The 13,053-nt window shown below is 29.7% G+C and overlaps 2 protein-coding genes across 2 annotated transcripts; one reads left to right on the top strand and one right to left on the bottom strand.

The window, feature by feature from the left end:
- Positions 1–155: 155 nt before the first annotated feature.
- F4813DRAFT_399159 (uncharacterized protein) lies at positions 156–2,656 on the bottom strand (the record flags this gene model as incomplete). The annotated part of the gene is made up of 5 exons (XM_049248138.1): positions 156–758; positions 833–1,501; positions 1,556–1,638; positions 1,727–2,152; positions 2,208–2,656. The coding sequence occupies 5 exons, from the start codon at positions 2,654–2,656 to the stop codon at positions 439–441; spliced, it is 1,947 nt and encodes a 648-aa protein (XP_049096205.1). The 3' UTR covers positions 156–438.
- Positions 2,657–3,584: 928 nt separating this feature from the next.
- On the top strand, positions 3,585–5,884 carry F4813DRAFT_392980 (MFS general substrate transporter; the record flags this gene model as incomplete). The annotated part of the gene is made up of 4 exons (XM_049247352.1): positions 3,585–3,650; positions 3,724–4,146; positions 4,206–4,770; positions 4,953–5,884. The coding sequence occupies 4 exons, from the start codon at positions 3,585–3,587 to the stop codon at positions 5,882–5,884; spliced, it is 1,986 nt and encodes a 661-aa protein (XP_049096204.1).
- Positions 5,885–13,053: the final 7,169 nt, after the last annotated feature.

Here is a 13,053-nt window from a genome sequence, read left to right as displayed (position 1 = left end):
GGTTACGTCGCAGCTTAAGCTGGTGATGCTTTGAAACTAATGATGGCGCACTAGCCTTGATGTGGCTTAGGTGGTGGCGGGGTAAGGTTTTAGCTATTAATTGGCTACCAGAAGAACCTTGTGCTTAGAAATAACCCGTGACTATCACGCGATAAGACATCTACAATACTACATCTACCATTATCACGGCGCGGGAGAGGCAGTCAATATTCTTATAAAGAATAGAAATATACCTTATTACTTGGTTATTACTTGGCTCAATTTTTAATAGAATAAAAACAATATAATTCATCCTCACGCTATGCATGATTTACATTCTATCTCTTTACCTCAAAGATCAGCCCCCCCGCCCCCAGACACCTAACCATTATATGCATCGTTTACAATAGCCAAAATGATATACCCAATGTCTGTCCTAGTTCGCGAGCATCGTCCTCCCTATCCGTAATATTCATCCGCCTCTTGAATTTTCTCGTAATCGGTTGCCCGTGATGGTGCGAATAGTGAACGGGTATTGAATCGAGTCTCGCCGGGGGAATATGGCATTGTCAAGCTTGGAGGAGGTATCTGAAACCCCGAGTCTCCCATCATCTCGTAGACTCCACAGTCCACTGGTAGTTCGTATTTACCCGAGTCTTCTAGTTCGTGCGGACCCTGGTACGATTGTTGCGAAGAGGGGCTCGACGTACTATTTCTCCTCGAAGCCTCCGATGCTGGGCGATGTGCCTCAAGACACGCCTGTACGAAGGATTTCCGAACTAGCAGCGAGCTAATCAGCGTAGAGAATCTAGAGGGGAGAGATGAGAGGAAGAGAAACCCAAAAAAAACTTACCCTCTGAGTTCAAGAATTCTATTTCCAGATATTCTAGATTTCGAACATCATCCGGCGGCTCTATTCCTTGGCCTTCATATAGCATAAGAGGCAGGGGTTTAGTTGAAGAGGACCGTGACCGTGAAGTCGAATGTGAATCTGAAGTATTCGTCTGCGTCGAACTCCCAGATAATTTCTTCATTCCAAACGTGAAAGATAGCCTTCGCGGCTCGACGGGTTCGGGCTCATCCACCAAGTCATCACCCTTCGAGTATAACCTTAGCACCAGCTTGGTCTCTCCTCTCAGTTCCGGGTTCCTTTTAAACCATCGAATATGGAACTCCATGTGGGCAATCTCATTTGCCACGAAGGAAAAAGTTGGTCTGTCATCTTGGGGGGTGTGTCGCCAAACTTTCAAATGGAATTTCATGGCAATATCCTTTCCTCTAGCACTATGTACCTTCACGGCCCTTACTATCTCTAAGCGGTCGCATCCTCGGACGGCTTGCTGGAAATTCTCTCTGTCAGCCTTGCGGTGAAATCGGTACTCTGGTTTTTCTTGGAGATTCTCGGTTCCATTATCTATCGTCATGATTTTGAACTGGTGCCTGGCGTTTATTGGGAGAAATCGCACTTTGTAGGGTCCTGAGTCCCCAGGTATTGTGTATGGAATAACACGTGTATCAGGAACTAGGCCAAGTTAGTACTATAGGTTCTCAGTTATTTACGGTTTCGTCGTCTAACCGAAATGTTGAATTGTAAGTCGGGAGCTAGTATTGATCCATTCTATCACTCTCATCCCAGCGATTTCAAGAACTCTACAGTCGCTAGTACTTAATTAGTACGACTGGGAGCCGATGCGTCTAGCGTTTTCGTGTTAGCGAATCGGAGAAGCATTGGTATGGGGCTACAAACAATAATACCGAATATCCTGGGCTACGGAATTTCGACGTTGGTGAAGTTGATAGTAATATCGGAGATAATGATCCTGTATTGTTCGTAGTACCGGCGCGCGTTAGTGGATTTGTGACATTATCGCGGCCATAGCCTCTAAGATGTGCCAGAACAGGACCGGCCTCTGATCCTGATAGACGCTGTCTATATGATCCTGCGTCAGAGAATGAATATTCTCCTACCTGTGGTGATGGAAGCTCGTTTATCGAAGGGAGGGAGGGATTCCGAGAAACTGCTCTCAGCGTAGGGGTTGCTACTTGGGTAGTAGGAAAGCTGATAGGTGCTTCTTCAACGGACCTCCCAAATGGCTCGGGCTGCGGTGACGATTCAGCTATCGTAGTAGGCGCTCGGCTTAACTGGCTACTGCTTTGGTGCTTCGCGATCATTCTGTTTTAACACCTGTTTAGCAGGGCTCCGGCGGTAACCCTAATAGAGAACTTACGATTCTCCGAGCTGCATAACCGCCCTTTCCAGGCCAGTCGTTTTCCATAGTTGAAGTGCTGGGTAGTGATCTAATATTCTTCTATCAAGATCCTGGATCTTAGAATTATCTGGACCAACGACGAGGGCGAGTCGTTGACTAGTTCTACCGAAAGTTCGATCTGATAACAACGCCAACTCATATTGGCGGAGGAAATCGTTGCACTCAGTCAGAGTCTCAACAATAGCGCTAGCTCCGGGGTAGATAAGGTCTGACGAGGCGCTACGCCCCTGAGCGCCATCTATAACTCCGTCAACAATTATATGAAATTCTTTAAGTCGGTCATTGAGACGTCTGAGTTTATCCGGAACCCTACCATTCTTCCCGAAAAATTCACAGGCGATCTTAGAGCCAAGTTCGAAGGCGGAAAATGAAAGTTGGACGATCGATAAAATCGTTCCAGGCTCCATTTTACATTCAGGGGAAGGGAACTACGATGCGAGCCCTTCCTAGACTGGATCCCGGTCTCACATAAAGGAACTGTGGGGGGCAGCTCAAAACTAGGTATCCTTAGAGATATGAACTAACGTAATGTATATAACATCACAGCTCGATTCGGACCATGTTTCCAATAAGGATTGGATGCTACAATTTAGTGAATTGGAGATCGGACAGGGATATGTTAAGAACGCCCAATAAGAAGTCTTATTTAGGCCACGTTCCTGACGAGACTGACAGGTATTGTAGGTATTTATATCGATATAACCGTGCTACCCCTGGATCAGCTTAACTCGTCGAGAAACAGTATCTGGAGATAGCCAGCATGTCTCAGATCCCGTGCCATTTATGTCGCGCTGCAAGTTTTCCATCAGCTTAGCAGGGCTTTTAGAAGGTACCTAGTTGTAACCGTTTACGGACCCGAAATGTAGAGTGCATTGACAGCTCTTTGCGTGATCGAGGCATCTTTCGTGGCCTGCATCATAACTTACCATTGGACTAGGTTAGAAATTCCCATTCACAAAGTAAAAATACGGATATTGTTAAGTCGCAAGAGTGGCACTGCCAGCTCCTAGTCGACAGTCGGCGGCTTAAAGCGTCACCGAAATCACTTTCAAACAAATAGATGACACGGCTTGGATATACTAGAACCTACTTTCACCTCTTCAGCGAAGTCGCAAGGGATTTCTTGGGGCCCATAAGGCATTCTTTTCCTACTGATCGGGCATTGCTACTAATGACGGCGGCGTCATGATGTGACACGCCAGTTATTACCTGGGCGTTTTCCAAAGCACGAACATCCGTAGCTCGACAGTTATATAACTGATAAGATGCAGCCCATCACCTTCTAAAATGGACCATTGTCTTTTCTAGATTAACAGAGCGGCCTCTAAATCATATATGATGGGCGGGTATTTTTCCAGTCTTAAAGCTGGCACGCGCCAGATTGCCCACGAGATAGATTGTGTATGTAATAGACCCCCCCAAGCCATAACCCAGGCCTTTATTTTACTTTTTTAAACTCATTGTGGCTATACAGGATCTCGACGATCCCGAAAGAACGGTACAATCTGTGATTGACTACCCAGGCCTGGATAAGTTCCAGTGGAAAGTGTGGTGGGTTGCTGCGTCGGGATTTTTCACGGCATCTTACAGCCTCTTTGCTGTGAACGTTATCAGCCCATCCTTAAGTTATGTTTACCCAGGATGTACTACCGGCATGTCGACCAACTCATTGGTAATCAACCTGACTACGTTGACTGGGACGATGGTCGGCATGCTTCTATTCGGATGCTTAGCTGATAGATATGGCCGAAAGGCTGTCTATGGCTTAGAGTTAAGCATCGTGGTAATTGCTACAGTGGGGATGACAACAGCATCTTCAGGCCATAGACACTCGATGAATGTGTATGGTTGGATTGGTTTCTGGCGTACTATGTTGGGTATAGGGCTCGGCGCAGAGGTCAGAAACAACCACCGAGTCCAGATTTCTTTCCATACGTCATTACTAACAGTGAATAGTACCCGCTCTCAGCTATAATTGCGTCGGAGTGGTCCTCTACTAGATCTCGAGGCAAAATGATAGCGGCGGTATTCCTCATGCAGTCTCTAGGACAACTATCTGCTTATGCCTTTGGCTTAGCTATCCTCAAGGGGCTGAGTGACTATCGCGGTTTATCCCCAACTGAAACTAACTACGAGGTCGCATCGCCAGTCATCGATATCGTATGGAGAACAACAATTGGGGTTGGGGCGTTCCCAGCTCTTGTCTCGCTCGTACTGAGGCGAATAATTCCTGAAACACCTCAATATTTAGTAGCCAAGGAAGAGCTTGTAGGAGCCTTCAAAGCTGTTCGCCACGTTATTCAGGTAAACCCAACTCTCCAGCCCATGGATCAAACCGGGCTTGCGGCCCCTCGACGCTCGATAGATACCCCTATACCTGATTTTGGAAACCGACGCACTAGTTGGCGAACATCAGTGGTAAAATATAGCTACGAAGTCAGAGAGCACCTTGCCGAGAAAGAGCGCTGGCGTGCGCTTCTAGGAGTCATGATAACTTGGTATCTCTTAGACTTAGCCTATTGTATGTACTTTTTAGAATTGTTCATAACCCCCCCTTCCTTTTTTTCATTTCTTTTTTCATAACTTCTGCGAGGGTTGGAACGTCTAAATGGGGTGGTAAAGCAATCATCATCATAAAGGAATGACCGATACCGTTGGAATTCCTCACATAAGCGATTACCTGCTAATAATTCATTGATGCAGATGGGCTTGGCCTTGATAATCCTAAAACGATTTCTACGATCTGGCTTTCGAAGCCGCCGCTGCGGTCGAACGTTTCTACATCCCCGGAAGAAATTGTATGCAACAATGCGGCATGGCGAGCAGACCCGTCCCAACCAAATATTACGATATATGAAATGCTTCGACAAGACAGCATACGGGATATTGTAACCATCTCGAGCGGAGCACTGCCCGGAAGTATTATCATTTTACTTGCTATCGACTACATCCCTAGGACTACATGGATGGGCTGGATGTTTGTCGCATTAGCCGGGCTTTTTGCCATCAACGGTGGAACGTTCTTCGTCACTTTCGAGACGGATAAACATGCGCTCACGGTGACCTTGTACGTACTTGCACAGGTTATCTTCAACCTTGGGCCGAATACTATCACATTCATGCTTCCGGCGGAGCTCTTTGCAACAAAGTATCGAGGCACATTCTACGGTCTTGCAGCAGCTTCGGGGAAACTTGGTGCAATAACAATCCTCCTAATTACTAACCTTGCCGTCTATGGTGGTGATTTATATAACCGCAAGTTCGCAGCAATGTTACTAGGATTCTGTCCCGCAATGCTACTGGGCGCTTTTGTTACGTTTGTTTGGATCCCCGAAGTTCAATATCCTCGAGGCTATGATAGTAAACCAGAACGTGTCGATAATGCCTCTGATGATGGACTCGACATGGAGAACACATTTAGGCAAAAGCTCAAGCTAGCAAACAGGCCATTGTTGAACATCGCTCAAAACCCGGGAGACGGCCAAATATTAGGCATGAGGCAGAATATTTCGCGATTATTTAGGGCAACGCAGACTCGCGTTGTAGGTAGAACGAGACCAAGGGCAAATTCCGCTGGACAAGAAGAAGGTAATGTTGGCGATGGGTTAGGAATAAGGCACGAACACTGTGGCTGACAGCTGGCCACGAGGAATTATTTAGCTGGTTGAGATACCCGGGGTCTTATTTAATTATTATATACCTCTATGAAGAATGTTTTTATATTTTCATTGGCGTTATTTATTTTTAATACGTTACCACGTGACAATAAAATAATTTCAGTTGTACTTTTATAAAATTTAAAGATCGTTATTAATAGTATTTAGGTAAAAAAACGTCTTAAGAATCTTGTATCCAATTTCAATCAAATCATTAAATTGGGTTCTAGATTGTAAGTTACAATCAATAGACAAAAAAACCGCACACCCAGCCCCATTTTTAACCTTTTTCGAAAAATTTAACTTTATCATTTAAAATAGCCTCATTTTTAAACGATAGTTTATACTTTAAAACGCAGTTAAAAAATTTATAAAAAATATATAATATTTTGTACGAGGAATAAAGTATAAATACGATTTTAAATAGGTTAAAAATTTACGGAAATAGTAAGAATCAAAGGATTTTTTATATTTACTTATTATATAATTAAAAAACACTTTTTTTATTAAAATTAAAATGTTTTTCCGTTTAACCGTGATTGTTTAAAAATAATAAATAAATATAATAAAAAACAATTATTAATTAATATTATTAAAAATCCTTTTATATTATTTAGTTTATTAAAAAAAACATTATTTAATTTATTTATTAAAAATTATTAATTAATTTTTAATTAATAAAGGTATATTATATATTTTTATCGTAATAAAATTGTATTTATTAAAAAAATACGTTAAAATTAAATATAAATAAGTTTATAAAAATTATAAAAATTATTTAATTATTAATAATAAATTTTTTTTATAAATAAAATTATAATTAAATGTAATTAAAGTTTACGTTAAAAGTAAATTTTTAAACTTAAAAATAAATTAATTTTTTTAAATATTTTATAATTTTAATAATTAATTATATAATTAATTTTTAACCGTTTTTTTTAAATTAAATTTATTAGTTATAAATTTAAAATATATATAAATTTATTATAAAAAAATCTAATATTTTAAAATATTTTAAGGTATAATTTACTATAAAATAAAAAATAATATTATGATTTTTAACAAAAACCTTAAAGTATTTAAAAATGGCGTTTCGTTTGTTATTTATCGAAATATTTTCAAAAATAACTTACTATAACTATTGAACTGGTGCTGGTGTATCAGGTGACCTTGACCCTGATCATGTGATCATATTCTTAATATAAGTACCATTTATGGTCGCACACACCCATTTTACATAGTATCATCCACTTTTAATATAAGTCATTCCTTTTCATCATCAGTACCTGTTGGTAGGTACGTACGTATGGTAAAAGCAATAAACAAGATAATAATAAATAATAATATTAAAATTAGTATATAATAAATATCTAAAGAAAGAAGAATTTATCTAAGGTTAGTTAAATATAATATATTCTTATATTCCAATAATAGTGGATACTTAACCTTTTTATCTAATAAAGTTAGGTATTTTATCTTTTTCTTCCTTATTTACAATAAGGACACTTTATTATTAATAAAATACTTTTATATTAATATCATACAACTATTATTTACTTTATTTTCTTTTTACAATTAATTAATTATAAAATATGATTTAAATAAATAAAACCTTAAAATTTATACTAACGCATACTTATATTAATTTGGATATATACTATCACACATTTATAATCTTACGTATTTATAATTATATATATTTATGACAATTAGAAAATAAAACCATAATAATTTAAATTAAAAATTATCTTATAAATAAGATTACGCTAATATATATTATACTATTTTATTCCTAGTATATCCCTCCTTATTTCTTATAATAGCCTACGTCTAAATTAATATCAATAATTGGTTTTAATAATCTATTATTATATTAGTTTAATATTACTTTTAATTTTTTTACGTTTTACCTACCCTTCTAAATATAAATCAATTTAATTATTTTTTATTAATATCTTTATAACCTTATTTAAAAACGTTTTTATTATTATATTTATTAAATTATAATTATTATATATCTATTAAATATTATTAATTTCTTTATTTTTATATAATTATCTTAAAACCATAAGATTAATTATTAATTTCTTTTCGTTAATATTGCCTATTTAAATAAAATATTAATATAGCAAAAAAAAATCTATATATAAAATAAAAAAGATTATTAAGAAACTTAATCAGTTTAGGATAATATTAATAATATTATGGATAATATAACCCATATTAAAATCTTATACTATTTTATAAATCTTATTAATAAATACATTACGCATAATACATTTACATTTAATAAATAACCAATAAATAATATTATTAATAAATTATATTTTATTATTATAATTTATAAATCTTTCGTTACCAAATACCATAATATAACCAATCTAAGAATTTATATCCTTATTATTAATAAATAAACTATTTATAAAAATATATAAACATAAATCTTAAGAATTTAACTCCATATACCTAAAACCTTAATCTTTATAATTTACCTACCATTTAATCCTTACGTTAAAGGTTTTAACTTCTTTTAATTTAAATTTCGTATATTACATTACCGTAAAATAATTAAAAACTATTTTAAACTAATAAATAAATATAATATAAGTACCTTTTATACGTTATTCTATAAATCTTTTAATTATATCAAATATTTTTAAATCTAATTTTTTTAACTTTTTTATTTATCCTTTTTAAATAATAAAAATTATTTTTTTATAAACTACAATCTATAATTTATTAAAATTTTTAATTACGTTTAATTTTAAAATTTTTTAAAATTTTACTTTAATACCTACTTTTATAAAAACCTTATCCTCTTTAGTTAAAAATTCTATTATACCAATATTTAATATATTATTTATTTATAAACTTATAATTTTAAATAATTAATTTAGTTTTACAATTAATAAACATAAATTAAATACTAATAGAATTATATCTAATTCTTTTTAATAATATTTGGAATAAATTTTAAACCAATATATATCTAATTTTATAAATCTATATAAAAATTTAACCATTTATAATAATATTCCTTTAAAATATTTATTTTTTAATTCTAAAAATAAATATATATATATTATCTTTTATATAAAGATTTTAAATTATATATACGTTATAATAATATTTTAGATTATTATTTTTATATTTTATTATTATAATATAAATATTAAAACCAATATTAGGCATTGATTAACGCGTTAAATTATTGGAGTATATATTATAATAAAATTTTTTTCGGGATTTCTATAGTCTTATATTATAAATTATAATTTTTTATATAATACTAATATATTCTTCCCCTTAATTTTGCAAATTATATAAGATTTAAATATAATTACGCCTTAATAAAATATCTTATCATATATCTTAGGTTATAAAATATTATTCGTAAAGAAGGTATTAAATTTTTTTATATCGAAGGCCTCATACAGCCTTCCTAATGCAACTATCTTTCCATCTAATCGTAATTTTAAAATAAAAATATAATTATTCTTTTCCTTTATATTAATATATACTATACTCATAATAAATATATCCAAATCCTTATTAAATATAACCTTATACTTATTAAAATTAAATTAAGATGGTAATAACGATAAATAAATTTTAAAATTTCTTTTTAACTATTTATATAACTTAACATATATACTCCAGAAAATCAAGATACTTCTTAATATACTTAATATAATAATTATATCTTTATCTATAATAATAATAATCTTATATAATCCTTCCCATCCACCTTTTTCACAATAGACTAATATACTATTATTAATAAATAATAACATAAATAACATTTTTAAAATATCTAATCCATTTCTTATATTTATAACGTTACAAATGGTTCTTTATACCTTAACCTTCTTAATTTTAATTATAGCCTTTTATACTATTTAAATTCTTTCCAATTACAATTACGTAAGAAAAAAATCTATATTAATCCTTAGATAAACGCCAAAGATTAATAAAATAAAAATAAAACTATTTAAATTTACTATATTATTTATAGCCTTAATTATTATTTATAAGTAAGCCTTTTTTAACCCCTATACTTCTTCAGAAATGATCTTATACACTTTCCAAATTAGGCCATAATATTTCTCCACCTTATTAATTAACTAATATACCTTAATAAATATTTAATTATAAATAATTTTTATAAAATAAACCTTATTACAAAATTTAACATTATTAAAATTAATACCTATATTATAATTAAAAACATCCAATAATTTTAAATATATATCGATTTAACATTATTTAAACATTTCCTAAATTTCTTTAATAAAAATATTCTTCATAAATCAGGTTACTTAAAACCCTATTACTATATTAATTACATAAAGAATTGGTTTCTTATTTAAATATATAATATTAATAATTATTTTGTAATTAAAATCTATATTAAAATCTTTAAAATTAAACTTAAAATATTAAAATATTTTATCCTTAACTTAATAATAATAATAAAACTTATTAATTTTTTTAAAGTTTTTAATATTTACTTTATATCCTGTTTTATTAAATAAATCGTAAAATTTACTAATAAATAAATAACTAAAACATATATACAAATAGTGTAATTTTACTTTTATAAAATAGGTAATATTATTAAGCTAAAACTATAAATATTTTTATTTTTATATAACCTTAATTATTATACCGTTTTTACCAATTAATTAATTAATAACATTATTAAAATATATTTTTAAACGGTTTATATTTTTAATAGAAAAGAAAAATGGAATATCTATTTCTATTACATAAAAATCTACCTTATTAAATAAGATATTAATTATCACAATCTTTAATAATTTAATAAATAAACTATCTTTAAAATATATATTGGTTTTACTAGCGCGATTAATATTTAAATCGTTATAATACTTTAGGTTTTTATTAATAAAGATTTAGTATTAGTTTTTATTTGTAATTAATATTTATGTTATTCCTATATTTGGTATAATACCTTAAAATACATTTTTTGCGTATTAATTAAAAATAAATATGGTATTAATATTGGATTTATTAATAGATTTTTTAGGATTTAATATTTATAAATTAAATTAATACTAGAAAGATTTATTTAAAAAATAAGTTATAATTATATATTAATTTTTTAACTCTTCTTCTTTTTTAATAAACTCCTCAAATTCTTCTACATTAAAATCTTTAATATTTTTATATTTGGTTAAAAAAATTATATAATTTTCTTTTACCTAATTTCTCTTAGCCTTCCATTAAGCTTTAACCTTTTTATGTTTTTTTTCCAAATACTTAATTAACCAATATTTTTCTTTTTTATATACCCAATAACAGCGTTTCCAATATTTTAACATTTTTTAACAAATATTATATTTACCGTTTTTATCGTTACAATAATATTTATAATTAATATAATATTAACCAATATTATATTTATTATTATTACTATTTTTGCTATTGGTATTTACTATAAACTAACGTATTTTTTTAAAATTTTTAAACGTTTCAATAAATATTTAGAATTTATTAGCTAATTCTTTAAAATAATACAACAAAATAAATAATATATGCTATAATTGTGGTATATTACAATATGCTTTATATACAACTACGATAAATTACTATTTTTCCCTAAAATTAAATCCGAAAATACGTTAATATAATAATAATTTATCAAGTATAATTTATAGTATTTCTATATTAAATTTATCCTTATTTTTCTTTTTAACCTTCATACTATAAAAAATAATAACTATTTAATTTTAATAGTATTATATTTTATTTTATTCCGTATTAAAATATTATTTTATGATTATATATATATTTACAAAATACTAATGTTTAAATATATTATAAAAAAAATAAATTACTATTTTTCTAATAAAAATAATAGAAAATACAGTATAAAATTATATTTATTAAATTTTTATTATATAATATACGTTTAGAAAAAATCGAAATTTATTTTTAAGAATATTATATATTTCTTTTATATAATTGTTCTTATTATTCTAAACCTTCTTAAAATAACTTACAATTATTAAAAAACATATTTTATTAAGGATTTATACCAAGAAAATATTATAATAGATTTAAACTTATTAATTACTAACAAATATTAAAATTTAAACGGAAAAATTAGATATTTATAAAGGCGGTAAAATTATTTAGGAAAAGAAATTATAACCTTTAATAAATTAATTTTTTTTATTTAATCCAACATTTAATAGAATTGCCAATATTATATATAAATTATCCAATGGCGGTTTAGAAAATTCAAACGCATTTCCTATAATTAAAAGAAAGGACTATATCTAACCAATTTTATATCCAGGATTATACCCTAAATTATACCCTTATTATTTTACAAAAGATACAAGTAATCTTTATTAGGCTAATAAGAAAAAGAAAGAAAGGTTAGGTAATGCCTAAATACCGTTTTGGTTACCTTATTAAAATTATACTAATTGTTATAGATAATTTAATATATTTTATAATAATAAGTTAAGATTAAGTGCATGGGGAAGGAGGAAAAGAAAATATATTAGGAGCGGTGGTTGGTTAAGGAATTAAAAAATAAATCCTAATTATTAGATTAATAACAAAACGTTAAAAATCAACAATGATTAATTAAAAATAAAAAATAATATTTATTTTAATTATAGAATAAATAATACATATTATAGGTTAAAAAAAGGTAAGGCTTAAGGTATAATATTTTATATTAAGACTTACCCTATAGATACAATTATATATATTAACGTTTATGGGTTAAAAATCGCCTAATATTATTATATTAACGTTTATAACTATATAAACACGCATATAACAGAATATACCAATTCTTTTTCGATTTCATAAATTAAAACTCTCCATATTAATACGTTAAACCATCTTACTTTTACTACCTCTAATTTAATAATATTTTATATAAATAAATTACGTAATAATATAAAATTAACAAATACTTCTACATAATTAACGTTATATCTTCCTATATAAATACTTTTTTATATTAGTACACTTCGTAATATTAATTATAATTATCTTAACAATATTTTAAAATTATTTACCATAAATCCTTTAAATTATTTTTAATATTCAACCATTACTTCCTTAATTAAACATATATATAATACCTTATTATTAATAATTTT

The sequence above is a fragment of the Daldinia decipiens genome, assembly GCF_022478715.1.
Source record: "Daldinia decipiens strain CBS 113046 unplaced genomic scaffold F4813scaffold_39, whole genome shotgun sequence".
NCBI lineage: Eukaryota > Fungi > Ascomycota > Sordariomycetes > Xylariales > Hypoxylaceae > Daldinia > Daldinia decipiens.
This window is presented reverse-complemented; position numbering and strand designations above follow the sequence as displayed.